We start from the raw sequence: 14,782 nt of genomic DNA on the forward strand, positions 1-14,782 counted from the left end.
GACTTCAAAGGTGAGCACAATAATGGTGGCTGTCTGTTCCTGAATCTCCATACGTCGTTTGCTTGACTCTCCGCAGCACCAGCCTGTTACATCAATGTCCGTGATGTCTCCAAGTCAGAACTCCACTGAGTAGAACTAGGGAAAGCAAGGACACAGGGAGGAGATAGTTACAGAAAGGGAGGAATGATATAGTAACAGAGGGTTAAACTCTGAACTCTCCTGGATTGTGTGAGGCAGTGTTTGAGAGAGATATCAAATAATTCTGTGAATCTTTGGGCCTTCAAAGACTGTTGAGATTATTATCTTAAAATCTATTCTTCACACTAACTAGTAGCATGTAAAAGGATTAAGTCTGGGTGGTGTTGGAATGTAACCTTTTGTACCTGTTTTAATGATAGTAGATTATCATGACCAATTCTATCGTCAAGGTAAATTTCAGGTTCGAGTTTCGTTTTCCATTTCACTCTCAGTCAATGAATCATACCACTTAGCCCAATGCCCAGACTATAAAAGCTACCAGAAATCCTCACATCAACCAGTCACGTAGTTTCTCCCATCATCTGAACAACAGCCAGAATCCCGAAGAGCAGCATGAGGTGAGTAATCTATTCCTTTTCCATGATGTTATTAGAAGTCAGGGCATTCTCAGAAAATTACAGTAGTGACAGCATGGATGACCAGTTCAGTCATATTTATTGTGATCTGTCTATGGATCTGCAGACATCTGGGAAAGGGGTTTGTGACCAATTGGAGTAAGGATTTGGGATCTGAACCCCAGTTTGCGATTTGGGAACTTGACTCGATCCTGGGAACTCAGACTACTGGGAGATAGTGGGGGAGGCCAAGAACATGAGAGCAACAGGAATTCTGCAGATGCTGGAAATTCAAGCAACATACATCAAAGTTGCTGGTGAATGCAGCAGGCCAGGCAGCATCTATAGGAAGAGGCGCAGTCGACGTTTCAGGCCGAGACCCTTCGTCAGGACTAACTGAAGGAAGAGTGAGTAAGGGATTTGAAAGCTGGAGGGGGAGGGGGAGATGCAAAATGATAGGAGAAGACAGGAGGGGGAGGGATGGAGCCGAGAGCTGGACAGGTGATAGGCAGAAGGGGGTACGAGAGGATCATGGGACAGGAGGTCCGGGAAGAAAGACGGGGGGGGGGTGACCCAGAGGATGGGCAAGAGGTATATTCAGAGGGACAGAGGGAGAAAAAGGAGAGTGAGAGAAAGAATGTGTGCATTAAAAAGAGTAACAGATGGGGTACGAGGGGGAGGTGGGGCCTAGCGGAAGTTAGAGAAGTCAATGTTCATGCCATCAGGTTGGAGGCTACCCATACGGAATATAAGGTGTTGTTCCTCCAACCTGAGTGTGGCTTCATCTTTACAGTAGAGGAGGCCATGGATAGACATGTCAGAATGGGAATGGGATGTGGAATTAAAATGTGTGGCCACTGGGAGATCCTGCTTTCTCTGGCGGACAGAGCGTAGATGTTCAGCAAAGCGGTCTCACTCACTTTTTTCATCCCAGGAAATAATGATTTGAGGCAAGGTTTGTAGTCCAGGTCTCTGAATTGGAAAGAATTAATGAGGTGAGAGAGCCCCAATGCTAGAGTGATTTTTGGGTTTAGGTCATTTGCATTTAACAACCGGCTTTGGCTATCGATCTTCTGTTTCTTGAAAATGTATTGTGGATTTAATTTGGAAGAATGCATTCCTAGAAGCAGTGAATCCCAGTCCACAGATCTGCTGGCATCTGTGGGATGGATGCGAATCAGAAGGTGTGAAGTTTGTATGTAGCTTCAAAAGAAAGCATTATCTATACTTTGTAAATATAAAATTGTTCTTTGTGTTTTGCAAATAAGTTTCGAGCCCCTAGTTGGGCTTGCAGACTTTTCCACTGAGAGCGTCTCCGTATGATGCCTGCTGTAGCTTGTTTTGTCAAATAAAGAAGCTGCTTTGTATCTACCAGAAACTCTTTCCAGTGATTTCATTCACACAGCAACACCCAAGAGGCAAATAAATAAACATATCCTCCAATTCAAGGAATCTGCTTTGGGGAAATGTCTTTTCATCATCAAGAGCATTCAGTAATAGTGAATTATATGTTGCAGTTTATAGATGTCACTAAGTGAAGCAGTGAGCAGAGTAGATGGGGATTAAAAACTATAAAGCACCATGATGGTTAATGCAGGTTCGGCAACAGCAAAATCTGGAGTTCAGGGTGGGGAAATGTGGACCAATTTGTAGTTGTGGAGGAATAAATGAAGCAGAAAAAATGATTAAACCCAGTGACTGATAATCAAAGTGAACGCCAGGAAGTGAGTCTTTAATTGCAAGGAGAGCTGGAAATCAAAACTGGAACTTTGTGCATCTTTGGTTACATTACCTGATCACCACCCTCAGTATTGATGTGTGCCACAGGGCATGGACATAGATCCTTTTGACTGTGGGATTGACAATATTAAAATTTGGTGCCTCGTTATGCAACTGGACTGATATTTGTTTGAATGTAGGACATTTGGAAAGACCTTCCCAAGTTTAAGATACTAAGTAACTTGGTGAGTCTGACATGGGAAGTGCATTACAACAGGCCATAATCCTAACTTTAGGTCTCAACCAATCAAGGACAACGTCAGTCAACAAAATTGCATTGAGGAGAGTGTGGAAACTTCACAATCAGAGTTTTACCCGGCAATCTTCTGACCTCACTTTTTCGCCGCCAACTACTGATCTGCCAGTAACATGATCCATCTGTTGTGTGCACCCCCAAAAGGAGAAAATCCTCATAGTCCTCATCCAATCCCTCCTCCAATTGATTGTCCAGTATCCCGTCTTGTCCATGGTCTGAGCCACTTCTCATTTCCCAACCTAATATTCCTTCCCAACCCTGGCCACCAAACTCCTTGCCTGACTTCCTTCACCAAACCCAACTCTTCCCTCCCAAGACTTATTCCTTATTCCATTGCTTCCAATGTTTGTGGCTTCAGGCTTTGACATGAATGATCAGTTTCTTCCGACATTCATGATCATCTTTATCTACATTTGGTTGGCTCAGCTGTCAGCACTACGTTCCCCAGAAATATCACATTCACCTTTGTTGTCTCAGTCTCCAACAACTAAATCTGTCTTACTGATCCACTCATGCTTTTTCTCAGTTTATGATTCTGTGCACTCACATCGGGTTCAGATCCCCTTCCTCATGTTCCTCGTATCACCTACTAGTCCTGATCTCACCGCTTCCTCTGACTTCTATACACAGTTTCCGTTCTCTCTACTCTTCAGATCTGATATTGAGTCTCGACCCAAGTCATTAACCATTCTTTTACCTCCACAGTGCTCGACCTGTGGAGTATCTTCAGCAGATTGTTTTATTTTTGCTCCAGATTTAATCATCTGCAGACTCTTGCACCTCTGTCATCTTGACCCTATTTTTACAGTTCCCTGCACTGGGGAGGGATTATTCTCTATCTCTCATTCTGGACATAACACTAGTTATTGTACTGGGCTCTCCTGAGAGACAAACATCTTCCCGCGGACTTGACAACAACAGTATCAAGCATTAGATAATGTTGTTTTCATTTTACAATTATCACTTTTACAATTGTTTGTCCAATTTGCTGTGTTGTCAACATTGCAGAAACAGTTTAAAGTCTCAGCTGAGTTCATTGCACAAGTGCATCCACTGAGTGGCCACTTTATTAGGTACATCTGCTCTTTAACGCAGATATCTCACCAGCCTATAACGTGTCAGCACTTCAATGCACAAAAGCATGTGGACAAGGTCAAGTGGTTCAGTTGTTGTTCAGACCAAACATCAGAATGGGGAAGAAATGTGATCTAAGTGACCCTGACAGTGCAATGGTTACTGGTGCCAAACAGAATACTTTTCGTTTCTTAAAAACTGTGGATCTCCTGGGAATTTCAAACAGAACAGTCTCTGGAATTTGCAGAGAATGGTGCAAGAAACCATTCTGTGAGCAGAGATTCTGTGGCTGAAAACACCTTGTTCATGAGAGAGGTCAGAGGAGAATGGTCAGAAGGTTTTAGGCTGACAGAAAGGCGACCATAACTCATAGAACCACATGTTACAACAGTGCAGGAGCATCTCTGACTGCTCAACACATTGAACCCTGAAGTGCATTGGCAACAGAGGCAGAAGACCTCAAACACACACTCAGTGGGCACTTTATTACGTACAGGAGGTGTCGCCACTGAGTCTATATGCTCAGGTGAAATGAACAAGTTGCTTGCAGCTGCATTGCAGACACATAGCATCACATACGAAGCAACCACAAGAGAAATATAAACATAAGTTACGCACAATTCCTGCAAGTAAGAAGACAATTATAACAAAAATAAACTAAACCCACTTTAGTGCAAAGCACTAGGAGTGTTAAACAAGAGTGATTAAAGTTGTGCTGATTGAAGAACTGAATGGGTGAAGGGAAGTAATGTTCTGAAGATTCCAAGCTTGTGTACCTTCTGTCTGATGGTAGTTGTGGGAACATGGCGTGTCCCAGACGATGGATGTTACCTTCTTGATTTAAGTTGGGTAACCATGGTATTTTCATAGCATCAGCAGCAACTTTAGGCTCTGCCTTGGGACTTCTGCTCTCAGCTTTTTCATTAACGTTTTTGTCTGATGATGAGTTTCATCTGCTGGAGACACTGGCTAATCAGCCTTGCTACCAATTGCTTCTGAAATTTACCAGCCATGTATTGAGATAGAGAAACAAGTGACGGAGATGGTGCCACAAAGTTCTTTTTTCTTTCCTATTCCCAATTACTGAGTGAATGACCTGCCGGACTGGCCCAACCGTTAAGTGACAAATTGGAATGTAAATATATTCTGCTCTGTTGCATAATTTAAAATACATTCATTCAACATTATCTGAACATAGTAAGTATTTTCAGCTGGCTGCCTTGGTTTATTGGTTGGTATTTCAAGAAGCAAAACTGATTTCCACCAGGTTAATCAGCATCTGGTAGAATTTGGTCTGACCAGGCAGAGATTGAACTGTTCTGCACACATCGCTCTCTGCCTAGGCCCCAGCTCAGGAATTCAGAATTTGTTAATTTTGTCAATCTAAGCATTTAGCAGTTAGGATGGAGAATCGATTGAACATCAATAATCTTTGATTACTTTGTGCTTTCATGCAGCGACACTCTGAAGGAATCCCTGTTTGAGAAACTCTGCCAACTTCAGTGTCACTTCACGTGGATTCCACAGAAGGACAACACTGACTTCAGTGATATGAAGCTTAGATTACAAGATTCTATAAAACTTGGTGTCAAATATCAAGCCACATCCTACAACCAACTTGCTTTTGTAAACTGTCGGCAAGGTGACTATGAAGAAGCCATTCAAAATTTAAAGGAAGCGGAAAAGATTTGGAGAGAGAACCACAACAATGAATTTGAAAGAAGGAGCATCATCACCTATGGAAACTTTGCCTGGGTGCATTACCACCTGGGACAACTGACCGAGGTCCAGTCCTACCTCGACAAGCTCGAGATGATCTGTAAACCGCTCAGTGATGGCCCTCGATATACAGCAATGATCCCTGAAGTGTACGGGGAGAAGGGATGGTCATTGTTAACTTTTGGTACAAGTGTTTACTATGAGGAAGCAAAGGAATGTCTTGAGAAGGCTTTGAAAGAAGATTCCGATAATGTGGAATGGACGATGGGCTATGCAACTGCTCTTTACCGTCTGGAAACATGTTCTGGTGTTCCAGAGAAACAGGAGCAGAGTCAGCCAGTGAAATATCTGCGACGGGTGCTGGAGCTTGATCCAGATGACACAGTGGCCATGGTTATGTTGGCCCTAAAGCTGCAAGAGTTCAATGAAGCAGAGAAAGCAAATGAATTAGTTGAAGAAGCATTGAGGAAGACCCCAGATCTGCCATATGTGCTTCGCTATGCAGCAAAGTTTTACAGAATAGGACGAGATGTCGATATTGCAATAGGCCTGTTGAAGAGAGCTTTAGAATTTACCCCATGCTCGTCCTTCTTACACCACCAAATTGGTATATGTTACAGGGAAAAACTGTTCACTCTGAAAAAGAAAGCAGACCACAACTACCCTGACAGAGCTGCATTGCAACAGAAAGCTGAGTTGATCAGTAAGTGCAAATATCACTTTGAAAAGGCATTTGAACTGAAATCATCACTTATTCTTGCAAAATTGGATTTTGCAGGAATCTGCTTAGAAAATGGAGAAGTAGATCGAGCAGAGGAGATCTACAACAGTCTGCTGAGCTTGGAGGATCTTGCTCCAGATAATAAGCAGGCACTAGATTTACAAATTGGATTATTTGAACTGTATCACAAAAGATCTGAATCAAATGCCATCGTTTATTTTCTGGACGGACTTAAATTCCTGCATGGAAATAAACCATGGAAGCTCTGTTATAGCAACTTGAGAAAGATCTTAGGAAAACAAATTCGGCGAAATCCAAGAAACGGCAAAGCCTTTGGAATTCTTGGGATGGTGCACCAGCTGGCTGGGGAGAAGGATGAGGTTGTTGAATGCTTTGAAAAGGCCTTGGAATTTGATCCTGGCAATGAAGAATATCTCAATGCTCTTTCTGAATTACGCCCTTCAACTTAGGCTCCAGATACCCAAAGAGATCCAGGAGTACTGTGACCGTGCAAAGCTTGCTCTGCAAGAAATTGGAATGATTTATAAAATTCTCAAATGACATAGAAACATAGAAACATAGAAAATAGGTGCAGGAGTAGGCCATTCGGCCCCTCGAGCCTGCACCGCCATTTATTATGATCATGGCTGATCATCCAACTCAGAACCCAGCCTTCCCTCCATACCCCGTGACCCCTGTAGCCACAAGGGCCATATCTAACTTCCTTTTAAACATAGCTAATGAACTGGCCTCAACAGTTTGCTGTGGCAGAGAATTCCACAGATTCACCACTCTCTGTGTGAAGAAGTTTTTCCTAACCTCGGTCCTAAAAGGCTTCCCCTCTATCCTCAAACTGTGACCCCTCGTTCTAGACCTCCCCAACATCGGGAACAATCTTCCCGCATCTAGCCTGTCCAATCCCTTTAGGATCTTATACGTTTCAATCAGATCCCCCCTCAATCTTCTAAATTCCAACGAGTACAAGCCCAGTTCATCCAGTCTTTCTTCATATGAAAGACCTGCCATCCCAGGAATCAATCTGGTGAACCTTCTTTGTACTCCCTCTATGGCAAGGATGTCTTTCCTCAGATTAGGGGACCAAAACTGCACACAATACTCCAGGTGTGGTCTCACCAAGGCCTTGTACAACTGCAGTAGTACCTCCCTGCTCCTGTACTCGAATCCTCTCGCTATAAATGCCAGCATACCGTTCGCCTTTTTCACCGCCTGCTGTACCTGCATGCCCACTTTCAATGACTGGTGTATAATGACACCCAGGTCTCGTTGCACCTCCCCTTTTCCTAATCGGCCACCATTCAGATAATAATCTGTTTTCCTATTTTTGCCACCAAAGTGGATAACTTCACATTTATCCACATTAAATTGCATCTGCCATGAGTTTGCCCACTCACCCAACCTATCCAAGTCACCCTGCATCCTCTTAGCATCCTCCTCACTGCTAACACTGCCACCCAGCTTCGTGTCATCCGCAAACTTGGAGATGCTGCATTTAATTCCCTCATCCAAGTCATTAATATATATTGTAAACAACTGGGGTCCCAGCACTGAGCCTTGCGGTACCCCACTAGTCACCGCCTGCCATTCTGAAAAGGTCCCGTTTATTCCCACTCTTTGCTTCCTGTCTGCTAACCAATTCTCCACCCACACCAATACCTTACCCCCAATACCATGTGCTTTAAGTTTGCACACTAATCTCCTGTGTGGGACCTTGTCAAAAGCCTTTTGAAAATCCAAATATACCACATCCACTGGTTCTCCCCTATCCACTCTACTAGTTACATCCTCAAAAAATTCTATGAGATTCGTCAGACATGATTTTCCTTTCACAAATCCATGCTGACTTTGTCCGATCATTTCACCGCTTTCCAAATGTGCTGTTATCACATCCTTGATAACTGACTCCAGCAGTTTCCCCACCACCGACGTTAGGCTAACCGGCCTATAATTCCCCGGTTTCTCTCTCACTCCTTTTTTAAAAAGTGGGGTTACATTAGCCACCCTCCAATCCTCAGGAACTAGTCCAGAATCTAACGAGTTTTGAAAAATTATCACAAGGCAAAGAACTCAACTCCATTTTTTCTCAAATGAACCATAGCAAATTCTGACCCAATTATGTGGAATGTTCCACATAAGATTCCAATTTACACTTGAGGTTGATTACTATAAACTTTCCTTACTCTTTTACATTTTTTGCTGTTAATAATTCCATTCCAAGCAATTATAGTTCGTATGCAAAAATATTCCACATGATGTACAGTATATGTACAGTGTTGATTTACATTCCACACTAATGAGTTAAATCTTCATGTAATTTACAGTGAAAAAGCACCAAAGTGGACTCAAGATGATAAAAATATTCATAGTCATAGTCACAGTCATAGTTATATTTTATTGATCCCAGGGAGAAATTGGTTTTCGTTACAGTTGCACCATAAATAATAAATAGTAACAGAAATAGTAATAGAGCCATAAATAGTTAAATAGTAATATGTAAATTATGCCAGTAAATTATGAAATGTCCAGGGCCAGCCTATTGGCACAGGGTGTCTGACCCTCCAAGGGAGGAGTTGTAAAGTTTGATGGCCACAGGCAGGAATGACTTCCTATGGCGCTCTGTGCTGCATCTTGGAGGAATGAGTCTCTGGCTGAATGTACTCCGGTGCTCAGCCAGTACATTATGTAGTGGATGGGAGATATTGACCAAGATGGCATGCAACTCAGACAGCATCCTCTTTTCAGACACCACCGTGAGAGAGTCCAGTTGCATCCCCACAACATCACTGGCCTTACGAATAAGTTTGTTGATTCTGTTGGTGTCTGTACCCTCAACCTGCTGCCCCAGCACACAACAGCAAACATGATAGCACTGGCCACCACAGACTCGTAGAACATCCTCAGCATCGTCCGGCAGATGTTAAAGGACCTCGGTTTCCTCAGGAAATAGAGATGGCTCTGACCCTTCTTGTAGACAGCCTCAGTGTTCAATGACCAGTCCAGTTTATTGTCAATACGTATCTTCAGGTATTTGTAATCTTCCGCCATGTCCACACTGACCCCCGGATGGAAACAGGGGTCACCGGTACCTTAGCTCTCTTCAGGTCTACCACCAGCTCCTTAGTCTTTTTCAAATATTTTGCTATAAAAGCTGAAAATTCTGATAACATTTAGCAGACTGTTCAGTATCCATAGCAGGGAAAACAGAGTTTATTTTTCAGTCTGAAGATTAAGATGCTGCCTGACCTGTTGTGTGTTTTTTTTCAGAATTTTACAGTTAAGAATTTGGATTTCCAATGTTTGCAGTATTCAAATAAAATTTTAATTTAAAATCTGATGGTCATTAATATATATTTTTCTTTCAATATTGTTAAATGAGCTGTAATATCAGAAATTGAGTGTAAAAGTAACCAATAAAATGTTATCATTTAATTCTCCAGACCAGTGGTGAAGTGTGAGTGATTTTCTCGTGCACACGATGGTAAACAGTATCAGTTCAAGGAACATGTAAGGAAGTTTCACTCCAGCCTTTAGTCCTGATAATACAGTTAGCAATTCCAATTCAGTAAGCAGAGCTGAGTGTTCCTGATTTGGTCTTCCCTTCATTAAGAAATCATTCGCAGATGTAATGTGCATCTTGCAGTCCATCTCATTCGTTTCATAATTGTGCTCTTGCACTCGTTGCCTGCCCCTTGAGTTCTTCATCCCACTCTGACCTGTTCACTGCTCTAGCAAAGTTCAATATAAGCTTGAGGAACAATACCTCATCCTCTGGATGGCCACATTACAGCCTTCAAGTGTCAGCAGAAAATTCAGATAGTTTATATTCAAGTTATCTCGATCTTGCATCTGACATTACATTCAGCTTTTACCCCCTCTTCTCTGGTATTGCAGACCGGTTATCCTGATCTCAGTGGTTAGGAAGATGTTAGATTCAATTGTTAACGATGAGGTTATGGAGTACTTGATGATACAGGACAAGATAGGAGAAAGTCAGCATGGTTTCCTAAAGGGAAAGTCTTGCCTGATGAACCTGTTGGAACTGTTTGAGGAAATTACAAGTAGGATAGATAAATCAAATATATTCTCACTAGCAACAAAAACAGTCAAATCCTTCTATAGATGTACTGTGGAGTGCATTCTGACAGGCTGCATTACAGTCTGGTATGGGGGCAGGGGTTGGCAGGAGAGTGGGAAACTACTGCACAGGACCGAAATAAGCTGCAGAGGGTCGTGAATTTAGTAGGCTCCATCTTGGGTACTAATTGCTAATGATTCCTGGGTTCTGTATCTTGTCTGATGGTAGTTGTGAGAACATGGCATGTCCCAGATGATGGATGTTGTCTTCTTGATTTAAACTGGATACCCGTGGTATTTTCATAGCATCAGCAGTAACTTTAGGCTCTTCCTTGTGACTTCTGTTTACAGCTTTTTCATTAGCGTTTTTGCCTGATGATGGGTTTCATCTGTTGGAGACAGATCTGCCTTGCTATCAATTGCTTCTGAAATTTGTCAGCCATGATTTCTGATAGAGAGACAAATGACTGAGATGGTGCAACAAAGATGTTTTTACTTTCCTCTTCCCAGCCACTGAGTTAATAATCTGCTGGACTAGCCCAACCCTTAAATGACAAATTGGAATGTTATTATATTCTGTTATATTACATAATTTAAAGCACATTCATACAGCATCATCTGAACCCAGTAATTATTTTCTTCAGGCTGTCTCGGCTTATTGGTTGTTATCTCTAGAACCAAGATATTTTCCACTGGGTTAATCACCGTCTGATAGAGGACAATATGAGTGTGGTTGCTGTTCTGGAGCATGTTGATATTAAGGGAGAGGAGGTGTTGGAGTTGTGAAGAACCTTAGGACGGATAAGTCCCCGGGGCCTGACAGAATATTCCCCAGGCTGCTTGACGAGGCGAGGGAAGAGATTGCTGAGCCTCTGGCTAGGATCTTTATGTCCTCGTTGTCCATGGGAATGGTACTGGAGGATTGGAGGGAGGTGAATGTCGTCCCCTTGTTCAAAAAAGATAGTAGGGATAGTCTGGGTAATTATAGACCAGTGAGCCTTATGTCTGTGGTAGGAAAGCTGTTGGAAAATATTCTTAGAGATAGCATCTATGGGCATTTAGAGAATCATGGTCTGATCAGGGACAGTCAGCATGGCTTTGTGAAGGGCAGATCATGTCTATCAAGCCTGATAGAGTTCATTGAGGTGGTGACCAGGCATATAGATGAGGGTAGTGCAGTGGATGTGATCTACATGGATTTTAGTAAGGCATTTGACAAGGTTCCACACGGTAGGCTTATTCAGAAAGTTAGAAGGCATAGGATCCAGGAAAGTTTGACCAGTTGGATTCAGAGTTGGCTTGCCTGCAGAAAGCAAAGGGTCATGGTGGAGGGAGTACATTCAGATTGGAGGATTGTGACTCGTGGTGTCCCACCAGGATCTGTTCTGGGACCTCTACTTTTCGTTATATTTATTAACGACCTGGATGTGGGAGTAGAAGGGTGGGTTGACAAGTTTGCAGACAGCACAAGGGTTGGTGGTGTTGTGAATAGTGTAGAAGATTGTCGAAGATTGCAGAGAGACATTGATAGGATGCAGAAGTGGGCTGAGAAGTGGCAGATGGAGTTCAACCCAGAGAAGTGTGTGGCGGTACACTTTGGAAGGACAAACTCCAAGGCAGAGTACAAAGTAAATGGCAGGATACTTGGTAGTGTGGAGGAGCAGAGGGATCTCGGGGTACATGTCCACAGATCCCTGAAAGTTGCCTCACAGGTGGATAGGGTAGTTAATAAAGCTTATGGGGTGTTAGCTTTCATAAGTCGAGGGATAGAGTTCAATAGTCGTGGGGGAATGATGCAGCTCTATAAAACTCTGGTTAGGCCACACTTGGAGTACTGTGTCCATTTCTGGTTGCCTCACTATAGGGAGGATGTGGAAGCATTGGAAAGGGTACAGAGGAGATTTACCAGGATGCTGCCTGGTTTAGAGAGTATGCATTATGATCAGAGATTAAGGGAGCTTGGCCTTTACTCTTTGGAGAGAAGGAGGATGAGAGCAGACATGATACAGGTGTACAAGATATTAAGAGGAATAGATAGAGTGGACAGCCAGTGCCTCTTCCCCAGGGCACCACTGCTCAATACAAGAGGACATGGCTTTAAGGTAAGGGTTGGGAAGTTCAAGGGGGATATTACAGGAAGGTTTTTTACTCAGAGAGTGGTTGGTGCTTGGAACGCACTGCCTGAGACAGTGGTGGAGGCAGATACACTAGTGAAATTTAAGAGACTACTAGACAGGTATATAGAGGAAACTAAGGTGGGGGGTTGGTTATATGGGAGGCAGGGTTTAAGGGTCGGCACAACATTGTGGGCTGAAGGGCCTGTACTGTGCTGTACTATTCTATGTTCTTTGTTCTATGTAGGTACTGGTCTGATCAGGCAAGGATTGAACTGTTCTGCACCCCTCACTCCCTGCCTATGTCTTAGGTCAGGAATTCAGAATTTGCTAATATTGTCAATCCAAGCATTTGGCAGTTAGGATGGAAAGTTGATTAGCATCAATAATCTTTGATTACTTTGTGCTTTCATGCAGCAACACCCTTAAGGAATCCCTGTTTGAGAAACTCTGTCAGCTTCAGTGTCACTTCACGTGGATTCCACAGAAGGACAACACTGACTTCAATTATCTGAAGCTCAGATTACAAGATTCTATAAAACTTGGTGTCAAATATCAAGCCACATCTTACAACCAACTTGCTTTTGTAAACTGTCAACAACGCAACTATGAAGAAGCAATTGAAAATTTAAAGGAAGCTGAAAGGATTTGGAGAGAGAACCACAACGACGAATTAGAAAGAAGCATCGTCACCTATGGAAACTTTGCCTGAGTGCATTACCACATGGGACAGCTGACCGAAGCCCAGTCCTACCTTGACAAGCTGGAGATAATCTGTGAACCGCTCAGTAACGGCCCTTGTTATACAGCAGTGATACCAGAGGTGTACGGGGAGAAGGGATGGTCATTGTTGAGTTCTGCTGCTGAATTCTATGAAGAGGCAAAGGAATGCTTTGTAAAGGCTCTGGAGCAAGATTCCGATAATGTGGAATGGAATATGGGCTATGCCACTGCTTTGCTTCGTCTGGAAACTTTTTCTAGTACTCCAGATAATCAGAAACAGAATCAGCCAGTGAGGTATCTGTGACGGGTGCTGGAGCTTGATCCAGATGACACAGTGGCCATGGTTATGTTGGCCCTAAAGCTGCAAGAGTTCAATGAAGCAGAAAAAGCAAATGAATTAGTTGAAGAAGCATTGAGGAAGACCCCAGATCTGCCATATGTGCTTCGCTATGCAGCAAAGTTTTACAGAATAGGAGGAGATGTCGATATCGCAATAGGCCTGTTGAAGAGAGCTTTAGAATTTACTCCATGCTCGTCCTTCTTACACCAACAAATTGGTATATGTTACAGGGGAAAAGTATTCATTCTGAAAAAGAAAGCAGGCAGCAACTACCCTGACAGAGCTACATTTCAACTGAAAGCTGAGTTGATCAGTAAGAGCAAATATCACTTTGAAAAGGCATTTGAACTCAAACCATCATTTGCTTTTGCAAAACTGGATTTTGCAGGAATCTGCTTAGAAAATGGAGAAGCAGTCAGAGCAGAGGAGATCTACAACAGTCTGCTGAGCTTGGAGGATCTTGCTCTGGATCATAAGCAGGCACTAGCTTTACAAGTTGGATTATTTGAACTGCACCACAAAAGATCTGGATCAAATGCCATCATCTATTTTCTGGATGGACTTAAGATCCATCATGGAAGTAAACAATGGAAGCTCTGTGACAGCAACTTGAGAAAGATCTTAGGAAAACAAATTCAGAGGAATCCAAGAAACAGCGAAGCCTTTGGAATTCTTGGGATGGTGCACCAGCTGGCTGGGAAGAAGGATGTGGCTGTTAAATGCTTTGAAAAGGCCTTGGAATTTGATCCTGGCAATGAAGAGTATCTCAATGCTCTTTCTGAATTACGCCCTTCTACTTAGGCTCTAGGTGCCTAAAGATTTCCAGGGGTACTGTACCTGTGGCTGTTACTCAATCATTACTCGCTGTACTCGCTTCTCCCATCAAATCTCCAATTTCCAGCTGAGTTGAAGTGACATTATTTTAGATACCTGTGATGCTATGGCTAGATCAGTAGCACTAGCATGTAAAACAACTGTAAGTTTCCAGTCCTATTACTCCATGGGTCCCATTTCAGCTGGAGTTTATTGCTGTTCCACCATATTCCAGGTAAAACTTATGTTTCTGTAACAGCACCAAACAAAAAGTGCCATCTGATTCGATTTCAATGTTAATAAGGCTTGCTCTGAAAGAAAATGAAATGGTTTATAAAATACTCAAATTACAAAAGGAAGTATTCAAGTCCATTTTTTCCCAAATGAGCCATAAACAATTATGACCCAATTATGAGGTTGATTACTATAAACTTTCCTTACTTTTTTTCATTATTTGCTGTTAATAATTCCATTCTAAGCAATTTTAATTTGAAAGCAAATACATTCCAAATGAAATCTTTGCAACTTGTGGTAGAGTCTATGTACAGTGTTGGTTTA

General features: G+C 42.6%; 1 protein-coding gene and 1 pseudogene across 1 annotated transcript; both read left to right on the plus strand.

Moving 5' to 3' along the window:
* The first annotated feature begins 489 nt into the window (after positions 1–489).
* On the plus strand, positions 490–7,112 carry LOC134358718 (interferon-induced protein with tetratricopeptide repeats 5-like). The gene is made up of 2 exons (XM_063071173.1): positions 490–596; positions 5,160–7,112. The coding sequence occupies exons 1-2, from the start codon at positions 592–594 to the stop codon at positions 6,610–6,612; spliced, it is 1,458 nt and encodes a 485-aa protein (XP_062927243.1). The 5' UTR covers positions 490–591; the 3' UTR covers positions 6,613–7,112.
* Positions 7,113–9,635: 2,523 nt separating this feature from the next.
* LOC134359124 (interferon-induced protein with tetratricopeptide repeats 5-like) lies at positions 9,636–14,304 on the plus strand (annotated as a pseudogene).
* Positions 14,305–14,782: the final 478 nt, after the last annotated feature.

This window comes from Mobula hypostoma, chromosome 19 (assembly GCF_963921235.1).
Source record: "Mobula hypostoma chromosome 19, sMobHyp1.1, whole genome shotgun sequence".
NCBI classification, from domain to species: domain Eukaryota; kingdom Metazoa; phylum Chordata; class Chondrichthyes; order Myliobatiformes; family Myliobatidae; genus Mobula; species Mobula hypostoma.